Raw genomic sequence first — 21509 nt, forward strand, 5'->3', positions numbered from 1 at the left:
GTATCCTCTGACAGTCCTCATCGTTATCCGCAATTCCACTAACCTTTGTGTCGTCTGCAAACTTACTAATCAGACCAGTTACATTTTCCTCCAAATCATTTATATTACTACAAACAGCAAAGGTCCCAGCACTGATCCCTGCGGAGCACCACTGGTCACAGCCCTCCAATTAGAAAAGCATCCTTCCATTGCTATCTTCTGCCTTCTATGATCTAGCCAGTTCTGTATCCACCTTGCCAGCTCACCCCTGATCCCGTGTGTCTTCACCTTTTGTACTAGTCTACCATGAGGGACCTTGTCAAAGGCCTTACTGAAGTCCATATAGACAACATCCACTGCCCTACCTGCATCAATCATCTTTGTGACCTCCTCGAAAAACTCTAACAAGTTAGTAAGACACGACCTCCCCTTCACAAAACCATGCTGCCTCTCACTAATAAGTCCGTTTGCTTCCAAATGGGAGTAGATCCTGTCTCAAAGAATTCTCTCCAGTAATTTCCCTACCACTGAAGTAAGGCTCACCGGCCTGTCGTTCCCTGGATTATCCTTGCTACCCTTCTTAAACAGAGGAACAACATTGGCTATTCTCCAGTCCTCTGGGACATCACCTGAAGACAGTGAGTATCCAAAGATTTCTGTCAAGGCCTCAGCAATTTCCTCTCCAGCCTCCTTCTGTATTCTGGGGTAGATCCCATCAGGCCCTGGGGACTTATCTACCTTAATATTTTTTAAGACGCCCAACACCTCGTCTTTTTGGATCTCAATGTGACCCAGGCTATCTACACACCCTTCTCCAGACTCAACATCTACCAATTCCTTCTCTTTGGTGAATACTGATGCAAAGTATTCATTTAGTACCTCGCCCATTTCCTCTGGCTCCACACATAGATTGCCTTGCCTATCCTTCAGTGGGCCAACCCTTTCCTTGGCTACCCTCTTGCTTTTTATGTACGTGTAAAAAGCCTTGGGATTTTCCTTAACCCTATTTGCCAATGACTTTTCGTGACCCCTTCTAGCCCTCCTGACTCCTTGCTTAAGTTCCTTCCTACTTTCCTTATATTCCACACAGGCTTCGTCTTTTCCCAGCCTTTTAGCCCTGACAAATGTCTCCTTTTTCTTTTTGACGAGGCCTACAATATCTCTCGTTATCTAAGGTTCACAAAAATTGCCGTATTTATCCTTCTTCCTCACAGGAACATGCCGGTCCTGAATTCCTTTCAACTGACACTTGAAAGCCTCCCACATGTCAGATGTTGATTTGCCCTCAAACATCCGCCCCCAATCTAGGTTCTTCAGTTCCCGCCTAATATTGTTATAATTAGCCTTCCCCCAATTTAGCACATTCACCCTAGGACCACTCTTATCCTTGTCCACCAGCACTTTAAAACTTGCTGAATTGTGGTCACTGTTCCCGAAATGCTCCCCTACGGAAACGTCTACCACCTGGCCGGGCTCATTCCCCAATACCAGGTCCAGTACCGCCCGTTCCCTAGTTGGACTGTCTACATATTGTTTTAAGAAGCCCTCCTGGATGCTCCTTACAAACTCTGCCCCGTCTAAGCCCCTGGCACTAAGTGAGCCCCAGTCAATATTGGGGAAGTTGAAGTCTCCCATCACCACAACCCTGTTGTTTTTACTCTTTTCCAAAATCTGCCTACCTATCTGCTCCTCTATCTCCCGCTGGCTGTTGGGAGGCCTGTAGTAAACCCCCAACATTGTGACTGCATCCTTCTTATTCCTGATCTCTACCCATATAGCCTCTCTGCCCTCTGAGGTGTCCTCCCGTATTACAGCTGTGATATCCTCCCTAACCAGTAGCGCAACTCCGCCACCCCTTTTACATCCCCCTCTATCCCGCCTGAAACATCTGAATCCTGGAACGTTTAGCTGCCAATCCTGCCCTTCCCTCAACCAGGTCTCTGTAATGGCAACAACATCATAGTTCCAAGTACTAATCCAAGCTCTAAGTTCATCTGCCTTACCCGTAATACTTCTTGCATTAAAACATATGCACTTCAGGCTACCAGACCCGCTGTGTTCAGCAACTTCTCCCTGTCTGCTCTGCCTCAGAGCCATACTGTCCCTATTCCCTCGTTCTCCCTCAATGCTCTCACCTTCTGACCTATTGCTCCCGTGCCCACCCCCCTGCCATACTAGTTTAAACCCTCCCTTGTGACACTCGCAAACCTCGCGGCCTTAAAGGTCGCGAGGCTGCAAACGGTAAGGGGTGGTCAGGGCCCGCCAAATTTCAGGGTTAGGCTCTGGAGGTTGCACTGGAAGTCCAGGCCGAGTAGCAAGGCAGCGCAGAGGTTGGGGAGGATGTAGAGGCGGAAGCCGCTGAACTCCACGCCCTGGACGGTGAGGGTGGGGATGCAGTACCCCCGGATCGCCACGGAGTGGGATCCAGAGGCCAGGGAGATTCTCTGGTTAGCGGGGTGCACAGCGAGGGAGCAGCACCTTACCGTATTGGGGTGGATGAAGCTCTCAGTGCTCCCAGAGTCCAGAAGGCAAGCAATCTCATGCCCGTCGACCTTCACCTTTGTCAAAGCGGTCGCGAGGTTGTGCGGTCGAGACTGGTCAATCATGAGGCGAGACGCGTCTGGTCGTCGGCGGTTGCAGGCGATGAGCGGCATGATGAGGTGCCCGATGGGCAGGGGTCCTGAGGCGGGTAAGATGGCAGCGCTCACGGGCCGCACGTGTCCTTCAGTAGCGCCATGGCTTTCGCGTAGGTCGGTGCGTCCTGAACAAGGGGAAAAACGTTGGAGCTCAGCCGCGTGTACAGAATCTGGAGCTTCTGTGCTTCTGGGATTGGATCTGGCGATGACCCGATGTAAGCTTCAAAACAGGCTCGCCAATGTTCGAAGTCTTTTTTGGCGTTGTCTGCATGAGGATGCAGCTGCAGGCGATCCGGCTTGATGCGGAGGTCCATCTCTGAAACATCTCTGTGTAATAAATTGATGCACTATCAATTACGACGAGAAGAGAGTAGAATTTAATCGAGGGTTTATTACACAGAGATATGTGGCCTCCTACAGTAGCTGATGAAATGGCTGCTGTACGGAGAGCACACATATTTATACTCCGCCTACTGGGCGGAGCCAGCAGGCAGGGATCTACCCCGTACCTGTAGTACAGGGGCCTTACCGTAAAACCCATATATATATACTTTATAATACATCAGTGGTGACTACCACAGCGCCATTACCAATGGCTCTACCACCAAGGCGAGAAGCAACGGGGAGAGCGGGCCTCCCAAAGTACCTGGAACTCACTCAGTTCATTTACATATTCGCCTCCGGCACCATATACAGCTCCCAAACCCAATCCACAAACCCCTGTCCGAACCCGAACCTCCCCAACATCTCAAACAAATACGCCCACTCCACGCCTTTTCCGCATCCCTCGCCACCACTACCTCAACCTCCTGGCCCCTCGAGGGCATCATAATCATGTTGAGTAACCTCCGGACATTCACCGACAACTGCCTTCCTTTCACAAAACCCACCTGATATTGATGATCAACCCTGGAGAACCCAATCGGGGTCTCCAGGCCCTGCACCCGCCTCTCCTCTCCCTTGGGAAACTCTAACCTATCCAGGAAACACCTCATCCCCTCTTCCCCCCCCTCGGGGGATCTGATTCATAAAGGCTCCTATAGAAGGACCCAAATACCCCATTCACCCCCTCCGGATCCATCACCACCTTGCCCCCTTCATCCCTCACTCTACCGATCTCCCTCGCTGCTGCCTGCTTCCTCAACTGATGGGCCAGCATCCGACTTGCCTTCTCCCCGTACTTATACACTGACACTCTGGCCCTCCACAACTGCTCCACCGCCATCCCCCTAGACACTAACTCAAACTCCATCTGAAACCTCTGTCTCTCCTTCAGCTACAGCTCTTCCGGCACAACCGAGTGTCTCCTATCCACCCTCAAGATCTCATCAACCAACCTTGCTCTCTCCTCCCGATCCACCCTCTCCCGGCACCCGAATCAAGATAAAATCCCTTCTAATTACAGCTTGAGTGCCTCCCACAATGTGGCAGCTTTGACCTCCCCAATATCATTCACCTCCACATAGCCCCAAATGTCAACCCTCACCAGCTCACACACCCTCATCTGCCAACAGCCCCACATCTAACCTCCACTGTGGCTCTCCCCGGAACCACACGCAAATCCACCCAATGCGGTGCGTAGTGAGAGACCACGATTGCCGAATATCCTGAGTCTGCCATCCCCGCCAGCAACGCCTTGTCCATTACGAAAAAAATCGACCCAGCTTCCCTCTAACTACTGTATACCTACCCCTCGGATCGGCCACAATGCTCCCCACTTCAAATGCCTCCCTCTTATTGACCAACTCCATCACTCCCTTCATCTTCATATCCAACCCTGAGTGGAACACCTACCCTAGCCATCCCTTCCCCAGCTTCAGGTGCGCCTCCTGCAGCACACCACGTTCACCTTCAGACTCCTCAAGTGCATGAACACACACGACCGTTTAACTGGACCATTCAACCCTCGCACATTCCACAAGACTAGCCTGGTCAGGGGGCTTCCCCCACTCTTTCCCCCCCCCGCCCCCTTCCCTGCCGATCAGCCATATCCCTTCTTGGGTGAGCATCTCGTGGCCCTCAGGCCCACCCTCAGATGCCAATGCCATCTCTCCCTTCCCAACTGCGCCACACCAACCACATCCATGTCAATAACCTTACCTCCTCTCCCCCCACATTCCCCAAACAAAGAAACAACCCATTCACCCGCCGCCCCCCCCCCCCCCGCCCACGCCTTCCTCTTGGCAACCCCCCACTTCTCTTCAGTTAACTTGCCCATCCAGCTAGCATTGCGGCCCCCCCCAAGGCCTCTGACCTTCTCATCCCCCTTCAATTCACCCCCCCTTCCTTCCAATCACCAACAAATAAAGAAGAACAAAAAGAACACTCAACAGTGTCGCTGCCCCGTCGAAACCCACCCCAAAAAAATACCCCACCCCAGACATTTTACCATACACACAAAGCTCCACTCCAAGGTTCAGTGTCCTCACACTCCTCCCAGTCCATGGTCACTCATAAAGTCCATTGACTCTTCTGACGAGTCAAAATAAAACTCTTGCTTCTGTTCAGTCACCCACAAGCGGGCAGGGTACAAAACCCCAAACTTCACTCGTTTCTTGAAGAGGGCAGTCTTTACACGGTTAAACCTGGCTCTCCTCTTGGCCAGCTTCGCACCCAGATGCTGGCAGACCACAACTCACTCTCATCCCAGGTACACCTCTGGGTCTGCCTCGCCCACTGCAAATTCTTTCCCTTGTCCAAGAAACGGTGCAACCACACCATCATCGCCTCGGCGGCTCCCCCACCTACAGCCTCCTCCTCAATTCCTTGTCTGCCCAATCCACCTCGAGGAGCTGATCAAAGGCTGCCTCCACTATTAACTGCTGCAACATCCTCGCCAACTACTTGGCGGCATCTGCTCGCCCGATACCCTCTATCCCGACTATCAGATTCTGTCGCCTGGAGCGATTCCCCAGGTCTTCCAACTCCTCGCTCAACCTCTTCTGATTGTCCACCACCATACACTACTCCGTCGCCATCAAGGCCATCAGGTCCTGTTCTTCCACCCCCTCCTCCACCTTCTGAATCACCAGGCCCTGAGCCTCCAGCTTCTGCCCCACTTTCTCAATCACTGTCCTAAGCGGCTCCACCACCTTAGCCAGGTCCTTGAGGCCTCCCTCCTCTGCTGTTGGAACATATTATTTAAAAGCTCTGTCGACCACTAGGCGAGCAGTGCTGCCCCCTTACCCTTTGCCATCTTGATCTGTGGCGTACCACAAAAACTGCCCTGGTCCAGCTAATCTCTCTTTCTCGGAGCACTTCTTGTCCTCTGATCCATGCACCAGACTCACCAGAGGAGTATTGCCTTCCCTGGACACTCATACACCTTTCGCTCTCAAAAACACCACTATACGGGTGGGGAAAGACCAACAAAATCCACCTTGAGCCGGGGGCCACCAAATTTGAAATCACCCACTCAATGGCCACCACCAGATCTATGGGTTTCCTTGTTTGACCTCATTTTGGTTTAGTTTGCCTGAGTGTGGCGAACACAATAGTGGACTGACACTTGTTGCATAGATGAGCACTTTATGCCAATGCTTTGTCTTATGGCTGTGAAGTGCACTTCCACGTCACAATCATTGGGCTGTGTTTTACAAGACCTATGGAGATAGGCTGGAAGGCAAGAAGGCTGGCAAGATAATTTAGGAAGGAACAGTTTAATCACCGAGTCACACTCAACTGAAACTGGCCTATGTTGTGGGGAATCCATTGAAAGGATAAGTGGCGACACATATAATGTCATAATGCCAGTAAGTTGGTTGAATGTTTTGACTTGACTATATTTCAGCCTCACCGCGCTGTGGCGGATGTGGCGAGCCATTCAAACATCTGTTGACTTTGGCAGGACTGGAAAATTCCACCAGTGGGAGCGGCCATAAAATTCCAGCCTCTGATCTTTAAAATAGGATGAGGGAATGGCGAAAAGTGTTAACAAGAACTGTTAGTTCAGAGGAGCTTCTTGACATTTTCAGGTAGTTGATTAAGCAGGCCAACAATAGTACTGCACGATCAACGGCTCTCTGGCTACCTTCACTGCCAGACATTAAGTTGGCCCTTTCTTCCAGTTCTACCTCATATTCACCCAATAATTCGTCATCATCTGATGAGGTATCGTCTTCTGGATGCTATTCTTCCACCAATTCCAATCCTCTTTGCAAACTCATGCACCCATCAGTGGTTCTCCAACATGAACCTCTGAGGGTCAGAAGAGACTTTTCCAGGGGTCCAAAAAATAATTTCTCTCGCGGATTAGAGAAAGAGAAACACATGGGGAAAAAGGGAACGAATAAAGAAAGAAATGCATCCATTTGTGTAAATAAATGAGAGTTGGTGTTATCCCACTATGAGTCACAAGATGTCCACTCCCAATACTTGGCCTTCTTCATGGTGATGGTCACCACGCAGCAATGATTGTCACTGGTGAGTCTCATAGTACGACAGACGGGGAGTGGCGAGGTCAGCTACTACTGGGATAGTGGCAATAACACTATTGGATTAATTTATGTTCAAAGCAGAGAAGATTTCAACACAACAAATAACTTTCATCTTATCTTTTATGTTCCAGGCACCGAATTTCCAAGTCCAAGTTCAGGTCAGTTAACACCTAATATATTTAAGAGTCTTTTAATTTTGTATAATTTCAATGTTACGATAATTTTACTGTTACACATGCCTACTCAATGGCAGCTTGATTTGTCCAATAGAAAAGCAAATAAACATTGTTTCAGATTATTTCTATGTTTCCCATTTTATATGGCATTATCTATCAAGTGTCATTTAGTGAAACTTTTTTAAAAATTGCATGCATGGCAAAATTAGTTTCACGTGCTGCTGATCGACAGCTGAGCAGGATTCTCCGGCATGCGATTAGGGAAGCGAAAGCTAGTGCGTCTGCCCTCGTCCCCCTGTGTAGCTCTGGCTGCTCTGATACCCCAAAGATTGCCACATTCGAGCACAGCTTCACCCTCGCCCCCACAACCTTGGACATTGCCTCGGAGAAGGCTGTCCAGTACCCAACAAGTTTAGGACAAGCCCAGAACATGTGGGTGTGGTTCACCAGGCCCCTCTGGCACCGTTCCCATTTGACCTCCACCTCCGGGAAGAACCTGCTCATTCGGGTTCTGGTCAGGTGTGCTCTGTGCACCACTTTGTACTGCATGAGGCTGAGCCTGGCGCAGGAGGAGGTGGAGGTGGTCCTGCTTAGTACTTCGCTCCAGAGGCCCCAACCCACTTCTGTGCCCAGTTCGACTCCCCATTTCCATCTGATCTCGTCCAGTGGTATTCGGGCTCTGTCCAGTAGCTGTCCGTATATGTTCCCGCAGAATTCCCCTTCTTCACTGCCCGTGTTCATCAGGTCCTCTAATAGTGTGGTCTCTGAGGCCCAGGGGTGCCCTACTCTCTCTTGGCGGAGGAAGTATTTTATTTGTAGGTGTCTCATTTCCTGTCCTGTCGGTAGTTCCCATTCCTCCATCAGTTTGTTCAATGTCGCGAATGTGTTTCCTATGCAGAAGCCCCTAACTGTCAGCGTTCCCCATCCTATCTCCATTTTTTAAAAGTCGTGTTCAGCATGGCTGGAGGGAATCTGTGGTTACCACAGATGGGGGGCTATGGGGGACATCTTGGTCAGCCTGAAGTGCTGTCTTAATTGGCCCCACGTTTTCAGTGTGGCCGCTACCACTGGGTTGGATGTATATTTTGCAGAGGGGGATGGGAATGCTGCCGTCGCTAGGGCACAGAGGGTCGTCCCCTTGTAGGAGGTCTCCTCCATCCGCATCCACGCCGAGTTGGATTCATGCACCCATCCTCTCACTCTTTCCGCTGTTACCGCATAGTGGTAGCTGGCTAGCAGACCTTTCAGAATTTCACCACCTGGAGAAGATCAAATACGCCATCCGAGGGCAGGTTTGAAAGCTTCCTTACTGTATGAGGGCAATTTGTCAGCCTGTTCCAAAACCTGTTCGAGGCCAGCAACAGCCAGTAGAGAGGGAAACTAGAAAGTTTAAAAGAAAAAAGAAAGACAAGGAGGAACATCAGGGACACGCAACCCGGGGGGGAAGGGGGGTTGAAGAAAAGGGAGAGCCTGAGAGGGACTAAAGAAACAACGTGGAGGGAGGAGGGATGGACAACCACCCCACCATCCACAAGATGGACATGGCCAAAGCCGACAGGGGGGAGAAAAGAAAGGGGGGAAGGGGAGAAGCGAGGGAAGGGGGGACACCCCCCAGTTCAATCAGGTAGGACATCAGGGGAGGCAGGCAGGGGCGGGGGAACATGGCCAGCGAGAGGGGAGGCTGGAGGGGGGGGGTAGGGAGGATTGTATGCCGAGTCAGAAGGCGACAGAATGTAAATAGAGAAACTTAAGAAGAAGCCTTTTTGTACAGTACAATAAATGAAAACGAAAGGCTGTGTATATAATTTTGAAAATGCCAATAAAAAGATTTATTTTAAAAATATTGGTTTCATGTTGCATTACCCTATAATTAGATTATATCAAACATCGTTATAATATGAAAGTCATGAAATAACTGCTCCAGTTATTTCATGACAGACACCTGGGGCGGGATTCTCCGACCCCCCAGCCGGAGAATCCCAGGGGGGCGGCGTGAATCCCGCCCCGCCGTCCCGTCGCTGGCTGCCATATTCTCCGATGACGGTTTTCGAGCTGGGGCGGGATTCACGCCACGCCGATCGGGGGCTGTTAACAGCGACCTCCCGGCAGTTCTCTGAGCCCCGATGGGCCGAGCGGCCGCCCGTGTTTGGCCAGTCCCGCCGTCGTGGATTGCACATGGTCCCACACGGTGGGATCTGGCAGGAAGTTGGCTGGTGCGAACCTATGGTCCTCGGGGGAGGGGGGGGCAGCGAGGGGGTTCCCACCGATCTGCGGGCGGGCCTGTGCCATGGGGGCACTTCTTCCTTCCGTGCCGGCCCCTGTCGGACAGCCCCCTGTGCATGCGCCAGAATGCGCCGGCGGTTCTGTGCATGCGCTAATTCGCACAGTCCCTTCGGCGCCAGCTGGCGTGGCGGGAACCCCTCCGGCCCCGGCCTAGCCCCCGGAAGTGCGAAGAATTCCGCTACTTTCGGTCAGCCCGACACCGGAGTGGTTCGCGCCGTTTTTGACGCTGGCGTCGGGCCATCGCGCCAATTCGGGCGAATCCCGCCTCTGTTCTTGGATTGATCAGCACCATTTGGTGCTACTCATTTGCTGAAAGTGCTGACCAACCTGCCTTTAATTTTTGATCTATTTACCACTATTGATTTTTGTGTAGCACCTCTACTGTGCTTTTGTCGGGGCTTACACTCTGTTTCTGGGGCTGGCCACTCCATTTAATAATTGTGACACAGTCATTTGTGCTGGATGACTTCCAGCCATCTCAACTTCAGTGCTCACTGTTTACTCCTGTAAGTGCTTCAGACCCAATTCTGACCCAGTACATCCATATCAAGAAGTAGCATATCCAAAGCACCTCTCCCCGCACCATCAGGCGCTCCTAGCACTATCCCTGTTACAACCATTCTCCAGACCCATGGGTATCCATGGGCAATACTGTAGAAATTAGCTTGAATTGCTCAGAGGATTTCTCATCAGTTAATAATAGAACAAGCCAGAGCACAAAGGTAATTCCCTTTGCAAATCTTTTTAACTATAATTGTCTGTATCTTGTAGCCGAATGTGACATTATGACACGTCTTCATTTCTTCTCTCATGTGAATAAATAAAGTTGTCCTGAGTATAAAGGGGTAAACATTCTTCAAACATGCATCAACTTTTATGCTAATATTAACAAATTAACTGAATCTCGGATCAGCATATTCAATAGGCTGAAACTTAGTCATTTACAGAATCAGTATGTTGTTTTGATGCATTTTGTGCAAATTATAAAAATTTTGTCTTGCAAAGTATCAATGTGTTGCAGGTTGTCATGTAAACTCATTTGACAGGTCTAGGTGTGTAATTAGATTTAAGACATCTTGTAAGTATATAATTTGTTTTTAAATTAATGGCATTACCAGCTGCCTGTTGTATATGTGACAGGAATACTAATTTGTATTCTCAGTCTCATGGCAGCCATGTGTTACCCATCTTCTGAGAACATCCTGCAGTGACATAATTATATGAAAAGCTCAAAGTAAGAGGTTGGTGGTCTGCTGGTAAACAAGGCCCTGAGTGACACCAACCACAATAACCTTTCAGTTTTTCCTGGTAAAATACTGTTCCACTATCGTACCATGTTCTACAAATTGGATTTTCCAATATATCCATGTGTTATTTCCAAAATATTTTGAAATATTCAACATGTTTTTGCTGCTCTGCTTTTCTTTTGGTTACTTTCCATCTTCCACCATATGAAATGCTATTTGTGTCCAAAACGTAGCAAGCAAGGATACTATCAGTGATCACTTAGATGTGTGTAAGAGTGGGACAATTTGTCTTGCTTTCTGTTTTTCCTCCTTCCAACATGCTGCACAAATTCATCAGCCAAGTAATGCTAAGAACGTTTTCATGTTTCATTAGTTTACCAGCATAACTTAATCGGAAAATCTGCTCCAATAAATTTTAAATGTTTTATTTAATTTGTGAAAGCGGTTTGAATGCACATTGCTTCAGACATCGACATCAGGATTATTGTGGCGGCAAGTTATACAATGAGTTTGTGAATGAATATTAATCCAATTTGATATTATCTTGTATGCAATTATTGGCTAATATTTATAGAACTTGAAAATATTATAGTTAAGCAGTAAAAAAATATCAAGAATAAACCTAAGGTGTACAGTCCATGCATGTAATAAAAACTATTTTTATTACATAATTGAAGAACATATGAATTAGGAACAGGAAGACTCTGCCATTTGATAAGATCATGGCGGATTTGATTGTGACCTCAACTCTACTTTCCTATCTATCCCCATACGCTTTGACTCCATTGTCAATCAAGAATCTATCTCATTCAACCTTAATAATATTCAATAACCCAGCCTGCTCTCGAGGGAAGAGAATTCCACAGATGAATGACTCTTGAGAAGAAAAGTATTTTTTGTCTTAAATGGGAGACCACCCTTTTTTAAAACTGTGTCCCTTAGTTCTAGTCTCTCGCTTCAGGGGAAACATCCTGTCAGTGTCCACCCTATCAAGTCCCCTCAGGAATCCTGTATGTCACAGTGAGATCCCTCTCATTCTTCTGAATTCCAGTGGATACAAGCCCAAACTGTTCAACACTTACTGAGAAGTAAGTTTCATCCCAGGAATCAATTGAATGAACCTTCTCTGAACTGCTTCCAATGCTAACATATCCTTCTCTAGTAAGGAGACCAAAACTGTACACAGCACTCCAGATGTCTCACCAAACCCTGCACAACTGTAGCAAAGCTCCCCTCCTTTTGTATTCGATTCTCCTTGCAGTAAATAGAACATTATGTTTGCATTCCTGATAACTTCTTGTACCTTCATACTAACTATTGGTGATTCATTTACCAGGACACCCAGATCCTTCTGCATCACCAAGTTTTGCAGTATCTCTCCATTTAAATAGTTTATAGCTTTACTATTATTCCTGCCCAAATGGACAAGTTCACATTTTCCATCGTTATACTCCATCTGCCAAATCTTTGCCCACTCAATTAACCTGTCTATAAGCATTTGCAGACCCTCTACCTCCTCTTCCCAACTTGCTTTCCTACCTATCTTGGTGTCATTGGTAAATGTAGTGACCATATGTTCAATGCCTTCATCCAGTCATTGATATAGATTAAATAGTTGAGGCTCCAGCACTGATTCCTGTGTCACTCCCCTAGTCACAACTTGCAACCTGGAAATTATCCATTTATCCATACCCTCTACTTCCTGTTGACTAATCAGTCCTCTATCCATGATAAAATATTATCCCCAACACCATGAGCTCTTATTTTGTGCAGTAACCTTTGATGTGTAACCTTAGCAAATGTCTTTTAGAAATCTAAGTACATCATATACACGGGGTTCCCTTTATCCAACTTGTTTGGTTCTTCCTCAAAGGACTCAAATAAATTGGTCGAACATGATTTCCCTTTCACAAAGCCATGTTGACTCTGCTTGATTGCATTAAGATTTTCGATGTGCCCTGCTCGAATCTCCTTAAAAATAGATTCCAGTACATTTCCCTATGAGAGATGTTTTGTAAACTGCCTGACAGTTTGCAGCTTTCTGTCTCCCACCTTTCTTGAATAGAGGAGTGATACTGGGCAGCACGGTAGCATAGTGGTTAGCACTGCTGCTTTACAGCGCCAGGGTCCCATGTTCAATTCATGACTTGGGTCACTGTCTGTGCGGCGTTTGCACATTCTCCCTGTGTCTGCATGGGTTTCCTTCGGATGCTCCGGTTTCCTCTCACAAGTCCCGAAAGACGTGCTGTTAGGTAATTTGGACATTCGGAATTCTCCCTCCATGTACCTTAACAGATGCCGGAATGTGGCGACTAGGGGCTTTTCACAGTAACTTCATTGTAGTGTTAATGTAAGTCTACTTGTGACAATAAAGATTATTATTGTTATTTTTGCTACTTTTCAATCTGATGGGACCTTTCCATAATCTAGGTAATTTTGGAAAATTAAAACCAATGCATCCACTATCCCCATAACCACTGCTTTTAAGACTGTAGGACGGAATATGCATGAACAAATTATGGGTCATTTGTAAGAAAGGTATGCCAATAATCAATGATGATTTAAATCTGCAAATATATTGGACAAATCAGATTGGAAAAGTAGCGTGGATGATAAGTTCACAAGAGTATTTTCATGACAGTTTCTTATGCAGCATATTTTTGCACCATCCAGGGAGCAGGCTGTATGAGTTCTGGTATTGTGCAATAAAGCAGGATTAAAATGAAGTACCTCATAACGAAGGTACCCCTAAGTTTAAATTTTTTTAATGGGATGTGGGTGCCGCTGATTCGGCCAGCATTTATTGCCCATCTCTAGTTGTCCGCCAGAAGGTGGCGGTGAGTTGCCTTCTTGAACCGCTGCAGTCCCTGAGGTGTAGGGAGGGAGTTCCAGAATGTTGTCCCAGTGAAGGAATAGCGATATATTTCCAAGCCGGGCGTGAGTGACTTGGAGGGGAACCTCCAGGTGGTGGGGTTCCCAGGTATCTGCTACTCTTGTCCTTCTAGATGGTAGTGGTCATGGGTTTGGAAGGTACTGTCTAAGGAACCTTGATGAGTTCCTGCAGTGCATCTTGCGAGCGGTACATATGGCTGCCACCGTTCGTCGGTGGTGGAGGGATTGAATGCTGTGGAAAGGGTCTCAGTCAAGCGAGCTTCTTTCTCCTGGATGGTGTTGAGCTTCTTGAGTGTTGTTGGAGCTGCACTCATCCAGGCAAGTGGAGAGTATTCCATCATACTCCTGACTTGTGCCTTGCAGATGGTGGATAGTCTTTGGGGGGGGGGAAGGGGGGGGATCAGAAAGTGAGTTATTCACCATAGGATTCCTAGCCTTTGACCCACTGTGATAGCCACAGTACTAATATTGCTCATCCAGTTCAGTTTCTGATCAATGCTAATCGCCTGGATGTTGATTGTGGGAATTCAGCGATGGTAATGGTATTGAATGTCATGGGGTGATGGTAGATCCTCTCTTGTCGGAGATGGTCATTGCCAGGACCTTGAATGGTGCAAATGTAACTTGCCACTTGTCAGCGCAAGCCTGGATATTGTCCAGGTCTTTTTGCATTTGCACATGGACTGCTTCATTAGCTGAGGAGTCATGAATGGTGCTGAACATTGTGCAGTCATCTGTGAATTTCACCACTTATGCCCTTATGATGGAAGGAAGGTCATTGATGATGCAGGTGAAGATGGTTGGGCTTAGGACACTGCCCTGAGGAACTCCTGCAGTGATGTCTTGGAGCTGTGATGATTGACCTCCAACCACCACAACCATCTTCCTCTGTGCCAGTTATGACTCCAACGAACGGAGAGTATTCCTCCTGATTCCCACTGACTTTAGTTTAGCTAGGGCTCTTTGATGCCATACTCCACCAACTGTTGCCTTGGGCAGTCAGTCTCACCTCACCTCTGGCATCCAGCTCAATGTTGCAATGATCAAATTGCCCGTTCAGTTTAAGGGAGAGAGGAGTGGACTTGTGTTTTAAATTAAATAAGAGCATGAAGACAGAGCTGGCTAAAGTGAATTGGGAAATTAGGTTCAGGGATAGGTCAGGAGATTCAGTGACATACATTTGAAATGAAAATCGCTTATTGTCACACGTAGGCTTCAAATGAAGTTACTGTGAAAAGCCCCTAGTCGCCACATTCCGGCGCCTGTTCGGGGAGGCTGGTACGGGAATTGAACTGGCCTGCCTTGGTCTGTTTTAAAAGCCAGCTCTTGCTAAAGGGTGCTAAACCAGCCCCTTAAACAACTATTTTAAAATACTCAGAAAAGATACATTCCAATGAGACAGAAAGACTCGAAGGGAGTCATCCATGGCTAACTGAAGAAGCTAATGTAGTGGGCGTGATCTTCCAGCTGTTCACGCCAGTGGGATTTTCAGATCCCACTGACCCTGTACCCCCGCCAAGAGTTTTTCAGCGGCGTGGAGTGGATTCAATGGGAAGTCCAGCCGCCGGGCAATGGTGAGCCATCTCCCGCCACCGAGAAACAAGCCGGGTGGAGGCCAGAGAATCTCGGCCAGTATCAAATTTAAAGAAAAAGCATATAATTTTGCAAACTTGAGTAGCGGGTCAGGAAATTGGACAGAATATAAAGAAATGACTAAAATGTTAACAAGGAAGGAGAAATTAGAGTATGAGCGAAAGCTAACTCGGAATATAAAAACAGATAGTCAGATTTTATGGATATTTAAAAAGGAAAAGAGTAGGAAAAGTGAGTGTTGGTCCACTAGAGACTCAAAATGGGGAATTAATAATGGAAAATAGGAAAATGACAGTCATATTGAACAGATACTTTGCTTCTGTCTTCACTGTAGACGATATAAATAACATCCTAGAAAAAATTATGAATCAGCAGGTGAAAGGGAGGGAGAACTTAAAACAATTACACTCACCAGAGAACGGGTATCAGAGATTCATAGATTCATAGGGCGCGATTCAGTGGCCTCGTTACGCTTGACCGAGAGCACAACAGTTTCGCAGGAGCCACATAGCGGAGAGGCCAGAAACGAGAACTGCGCCGGGTGCCAAACTGTTTGCGATGCAAACGGCCCGCTCCGGCAGGCAAAATCGGAATCCCGCCGTAGCATCGTGAGAAACCAAGAATCACCACTTAAGCCCCATATCCATGCAATTAAGGGGAGTCACCCCATATCGAATGGTCACCCGTGATCCAGCCGCCTCCCAACAAGTGGTCATGCTGGCACCGATTAGTACTCCTTTTTAAACATGCGAATCTGGCGGAAGGCTGCTGCGGGGAGCCAAGGAGGTGAGTGGCCATCTTCACTCACAGGCAATGAGCCCAAGGGGCTGGGGGAAGGGGTAACTACCCTTGGCTGGGGTGGGGTTGGAGCTGGAGGAGGGGGTGCTCCGTTTTGGGTGGGGGGGGGGGGCGTCAACCGCCCGCGTCTCCGCCATGCCAACACCTGGATCATGCGTACCTGTTTCGGGTGCAACCCTTGTCCCTGCCTGTCTGCCCCGTCGACTACCCATAACCCCCACTGATCGCAGAGGCCTCTGGCTGTGCGGCTCAAGTCTATTGCGAATGGGGAATTGGCAATCCTAGTTAAGTGAGCACTTCATGCATCCCAAGTGGATTCCCATGGGTGAGCGTGTCATGTAGCATGTGGGAGTTATTGCCTCGCATCCCAATCAGACAGTAATGCCTGGACTCTGTGCCTGAACACTGCGGGAGGCAACACCACGGACTCACCATTTAACATCTGAACACACAGGGGCTGGGCCCTAGCCCTGGGGACATGTCCACAACCGGTGGGTGGTTGAGTGCAATGGGGACGGGACCAGCGCCCAGTCCAGGTAACATTAGGTGCGGGTGTCAGGAGTACAGGGTCTGGGGTCCCGTGAGCGGGGGCCCCCACTCTGGCCAGGTGTGCGTGGGTAGGGCATCGCTGTTTGTCAGTCTAACACCCTCTCCCAATTCCTTACAAATATTGAACGGTATGGACGATATTTTGGACCCTGCTGAACTTGCCCTAGTGGCGCTACTAGCAGGCCAGGTGCCGGAAAAGGGGACAGCAGTGTGGTATTATCAGGTATTGCAGTACCCGAGAGGCTGAAGACCATTGGTTAAACCTAGGAGTTTACCATTGGCTGTTTGGTATGTAGCTCCGCCCTGACAGGCGGGGTATAAGAACCGGTGCCGCCACAGCAGTCGTCATTCTGTACCGAAGCTGCTGGGGAACAGTTCTAGTCTATTAAAGCCTTCAGTTATGTTACTGCCTCGTCTTTAATTGTAATTGATCATGCATCAATTTAATAGACTACACTTAAGCTGAAAGGATGGATCTCAGTATCAAGCCGGAGTGTCTACAACTCAGTCCCCACACGGAGAACTCGGCGGCGATATTTAAGCACTGGCTGACGTGCTTTAAAGGCTACTTCGAGACGGCCGGAGGCACACCCTCAGGAGAACAGAAACTGCATCTCCTGCACTCAAGGGTAAGCCCTGGGATCTACACCCTCATCGAGGAGGCGGAGGACTATTCTGCTGCGATCGAACTGTTAAAAGGACATTATATCCACCCTGTAAATCAGGTCTACGCACGTCACCTGCTTGCAACTAGACGGCAAAGCCCTGGGGAATCGTTGGAGGAGTTCTACCATGCGCTACTGGTGCTGGGCAGAAACTGTGGCTGCCCGCAAGTTTCGGAGAGCGAGCACACGGAACTCCTAATCCGGGATGCCTTCGTAGCAGGTATGATCTCCTCAGAGATCCGCCAAAGGCTCTTAGAAAAGGACACCCTGGGACTTAGAGAGGCACGGGCCCTGGCAGGGTCCATGGACGTTGCCTCCAGAAACGCGCAATCCTATGCGCCCGACCTCGCAGCATCCACCTGGGCTGTGTGGCATCCCACAGCGGCAGCCCCACAGACCTTCCCCGTGTCCCTGCAGGCCTGCGCTGTAAGACAGCCCGCTAACTCCGTCGGGCCCCGCTGTTTCTTCTGCGGGCAGGCAAAGCACCCCAGCCAGTGCTGCCCAGCCCGCATCTCCACCTGCAAAGGATGTGGCAAGAAGGGCCATTTTGTGGGGGTCTGCCAGGCACGAGCCGTGGCCGCGGTCTCCAGCGACACCGGACCGCCGCGGCAACCTTCCCTTCGGGCCCTAGGCGGCCAGCATTCACCGCCACCCCCCTATCCTAGGGCCACATGCGACCCACGGGTGCAGCCATCTCGCCCCTCGGACACCACACTGGACGGATGGGCGCCGCCATTTTGTCCATCCCCACCGCCATTTTGTCCATCCCCGACCACCATGTGCGACCCATGGGAGATGCCATCTTGGATGGGGCCCAGGCCCCCAGCACGGCCGACTACACGCTGCCCGATCAAAACCCGCAACTACTTCATCTGGCCTCGGTGACTCTGGACCAAAATCGACCTCGGACACTCGCAACAGCTACGACGACGGTCTTCATCAACGGCCACGAGACGTCCTGCCTGATCGACTCTGGGAGCACGGAAAGCTTTATACATCCCGATATGGTAAGGCGCTGTTCACTTGTTACCCACCCTGTAAACCAAAGAATCTCCCTGGCCCCTGGGTCACCCTCGGTGGAGATAAAGGGGTTCTGCCTAGCAAACCTCACTGTCCAAGGCAGGAAATTCAACAAGTTCCGCCTTTATGTCCTGCCGCACATCTGCGCAGCTACACTCCTGGGGTTGGACTTCCAATGTAACTTGCAAAGCCTGACCTTCAGATCCGGTGGCCCTATACCCCCCCTTACTGTCTGCGGCCTCGTGACCCTTAAGGTCAACCTGCCTTCCCTGTTTGCGAACCTCACCCCGGATTGCAAACCCATCGCCACCAGGAGCAGACGGTACAGTGCCCAGGACCGGACCTTCATCAGGTCAGAGGTCCAAAGGCTACTGAGGGAAGGGGTCATTGAAGCTAGCAGCAGTCCCTGGAGAGCTCAAGTAGTGGTGGTCAAGACCGGGGAGAAACATAGGATGGTCATTGACTACAGTCAGACCATCAACAGGTTTACGCAGCTGGATGCGTACCCTCTCCCCTGCATATCCGACCTGGTAAACAGGATCGCGCAATATAAGGCCTTCTCCACGGTGGATCTCAAGTCCGCCTACCATCAGCTACCCCTCCGTACTAGTGACTGCAAATACACTGCCTTCGAAGCAGATGGGGGGGCTCTATCATTTTTTAAGGGTTCCCTTTGGTGTCACTAATGGGGTCTCGGTCTTCCAACGCGAGATGGACCGAATGGTTGACCAGTACGGCTTACGCGCAACGTTCCCGTATCTTGATAACATCACCATCTGCGGTCATGACCAGCAGGACCACAACACCAACCTCCAAATATTTCTCCAGACCGCGAAAATCCTTAACTTGACGTATAATAAGGATAAATGCGTATTTAGCACCGACCGTCTAGCCATTCTAGGCTACGTAGTGCGAAATGGAATTGTAGGCCCCGACCCTGAAAGCATGCGCCCCCTTATGGAGTTCTCGCGCCCTCATTGCCCCAAGGCCCTTAAGCGCTGCCTCGGGTTTTTCAGCTATTACGCCCAGTGGGTCCCTAACTATGCAGACAAAGCCCGACCTCTAATCCAGTCCACAAACTTCCCCCTGTCGACGGAGGCCCGCCAGGCCTTCAGCCGCATCAAAGCAGACATTGCAAAGGCCACGATGCGCGCCATCGACGGGTCCCTCCCCTTCCAGGTCGAGAGCGATGCGTCCGACGTAACTCTGGCTGCCACCCTCAACCAAGCGGGCAGACCCGTGGCCTTCTTCTCCCGTACCCTCCATGCCTACGAAATTCGCCATTCCTCGGTTGAAAAAGAGGCACAAGCAATAGTAGAAGCTGTGCGACATTGGAGGCATTACCTGGCCGACAGGAGATTCACTCTCCTCACTGACCAACGGTTGGTGGCGTTCATGTTCGATAATGCACAGCGGGGCAAGATAAAAACCGACAAGATCTTGCGGTGGAGGATAGAACTCTCCACCTACAACTACGAGATCTTGTATCGTCCCGGGAAGCTAAACGAACCTCCTGATGCCCTGTCCCGCGGCACATGTGCCACCGCACAAGTGGACCGCCTCCGAGCCCTCCACGAGGACCTCTGCCACCCGGGGGTCACTCGTTTTTTCCACGTCATTAAGGCCCGCAACCTGCCCTACTCCATCAAGGAGGTCAGGACAGCCACCAGGGACTGCCAAATCTGCGCGGAGTGCAAACCGCACTTCTTCCGGCCAGAGAGGGCGCACCTGATAAAGGCTTCCCATCCCTTTGAACGCCTCAGCATGGACTTCAAAGGCCCCCTCCACTCCACCGACCGCAACACGTACTTCCTGAACGTGATTGACGAGTACTCCCGGTTCCCCTTCGCCATCCCCTGCCCCGACATGACCGCAACCACTGTCATCAAGGCCCTCCAGGATATCTTTACACTGTTCGGTTTCCCCGCGTACATACACAGTGATTGGGGATCCTCCTTTATGAGCGACGAACTGCGTCAATTCCTGCTCAACAGGGGCATTGCCTCAAGCAGGACGACCAGTTACAACCCCCGGGGAAATAGTCAGGTAGAGAGGGAGAACGGAACGGTCTGGAAGACCGTTCTACTGGCCCTACGATCCAGGCATCTCCCAGTCTCCCGCTGGTAAGAAGTCCTCCCGGAGGCCCTCCACGCCATCCGGTCACTGCTCTGTACAACTACCAACCAGACACCTCATGAATGTCTCCTTGTCTTCCCCAGGAAGTCCTCCTCTGGGACCTCGCTCCCAACCTGGCTAGCAACGCCCGGACCTATCCTGCTCCGGAAGCACGTGCGGGCGCACAAGTCGGACACGTTGGTCGAGAGGGCCCACCTGCTGCACGCTAACCCCCAGTACGCCTACGTGGGGTTCCCTGATGGCCGGCAAGATACAGTCTCCCTTCGGGACCTGGCGCCCGCCGGAACCCCACGCGCACCCGAACCATTACTCCCCCCCACCCCCTCCACAGCACCTCACTGGAGGGTCAGTCCTCCCACCACTCCTGCCTAGGCCCTCCCACACACCGACGCCCCCTACAGGCGCATCCCTCTCGTGTCAACCGTTTGCCCCACCAGCGCCGTCTAGGGGTGACGAAGCTGCCATGGAGGCCGAAGCCACACTCCCGGAGTCGCAGACGCCCGTACCCCACCAGAATCACCACCGCCGCTCAGACGACCCAGGAGGATAACCAGGCCACCCAACCAACTGATATGGGGTATCCGCCTTTCCCCTGGCTAATGACTCCAGCACGAAGGCGGGAGACTGATGTGGAGACCCGATACAACGAGGTCCATGTGGCCACCCGGGCTCTCATTGAACAGTGCATCGGACTGCTCAAAATGCAGTTCCGATGACTTGACCGTGCCCTACAGTACACCACCCAGAGGGTTGCGCGCTTTGTGGTGGTCTGCTGTGTCCTCCACAAACTGCCGCAGCAGCGGGGCGACGTGCTGGAGATGGAGAATGCGGAACATGTGGTCACTTCTGAGGAGGAGGAAGAGGAGGAGGCGCGGACCAGCAGGGGCTGGAGGATGATCTCGGGGAGGAACTAGAGGACCAGTTGGAGACTGGCTGACAGGCAGCACCAGCGAGGATCAGGCAAGCCCGGAGGACCAGGGAGGTCCTCATACATGCCAGCTTTACATAACATGTTGACTGGTCTGTCATCGCTATCCTCCCCTTCCCCCCCCCCCCCCTATTTCCCACTCTCCCAGGGTCTGTGTTACATCACTGGGAC

At 50.4% G+C, this 21509-nt stretch overlaps 1 protein-coding gene across 5 annotated transcripts in view; it reads left to right on the plus strand.

Moving 5' to 3' along the window:
- Nucleotides 1–21509, plus strand: part of cacna1c (calcium channel, voltage-dependent, L type, alpha 1C subunit) — a 1623635-nt gene that overhangs the window by 869341 nt on the left and 732785 nt on the right. For all 5 annotated transcript variants that reach the window (XM_072484617.1, XM_072484613.1, XM_072484615.1 and 2 more), the window contains one exon: nucleotides 7183–7209. In XM_072484617.1, the coding sequence (XP_072340718.1) occupies nucleotides 7183–7209 (27 nt within the window). The remainder of the gene's footprint in view (nucleotides 1–7182; nucleotides 7210–21509) is intronic.

This window comes from Scyliorhinus torazame, chromosome 19 (genome assembly GCF_047496885.1).
Source record: "Scyliorhinus torazame isolate Kashiwa2021f chromosome 19, sScyTor2.1, whole genome shotgun sequence".
In the NCBI taxonomy this organism is placed as follows: Eukaryota; Metazoa; Chordata; class Chondrichthyes; order Carcharhiniformes; family Scyliorhinidae; genus Scyliorhinus; species Scyliorhinus torazame.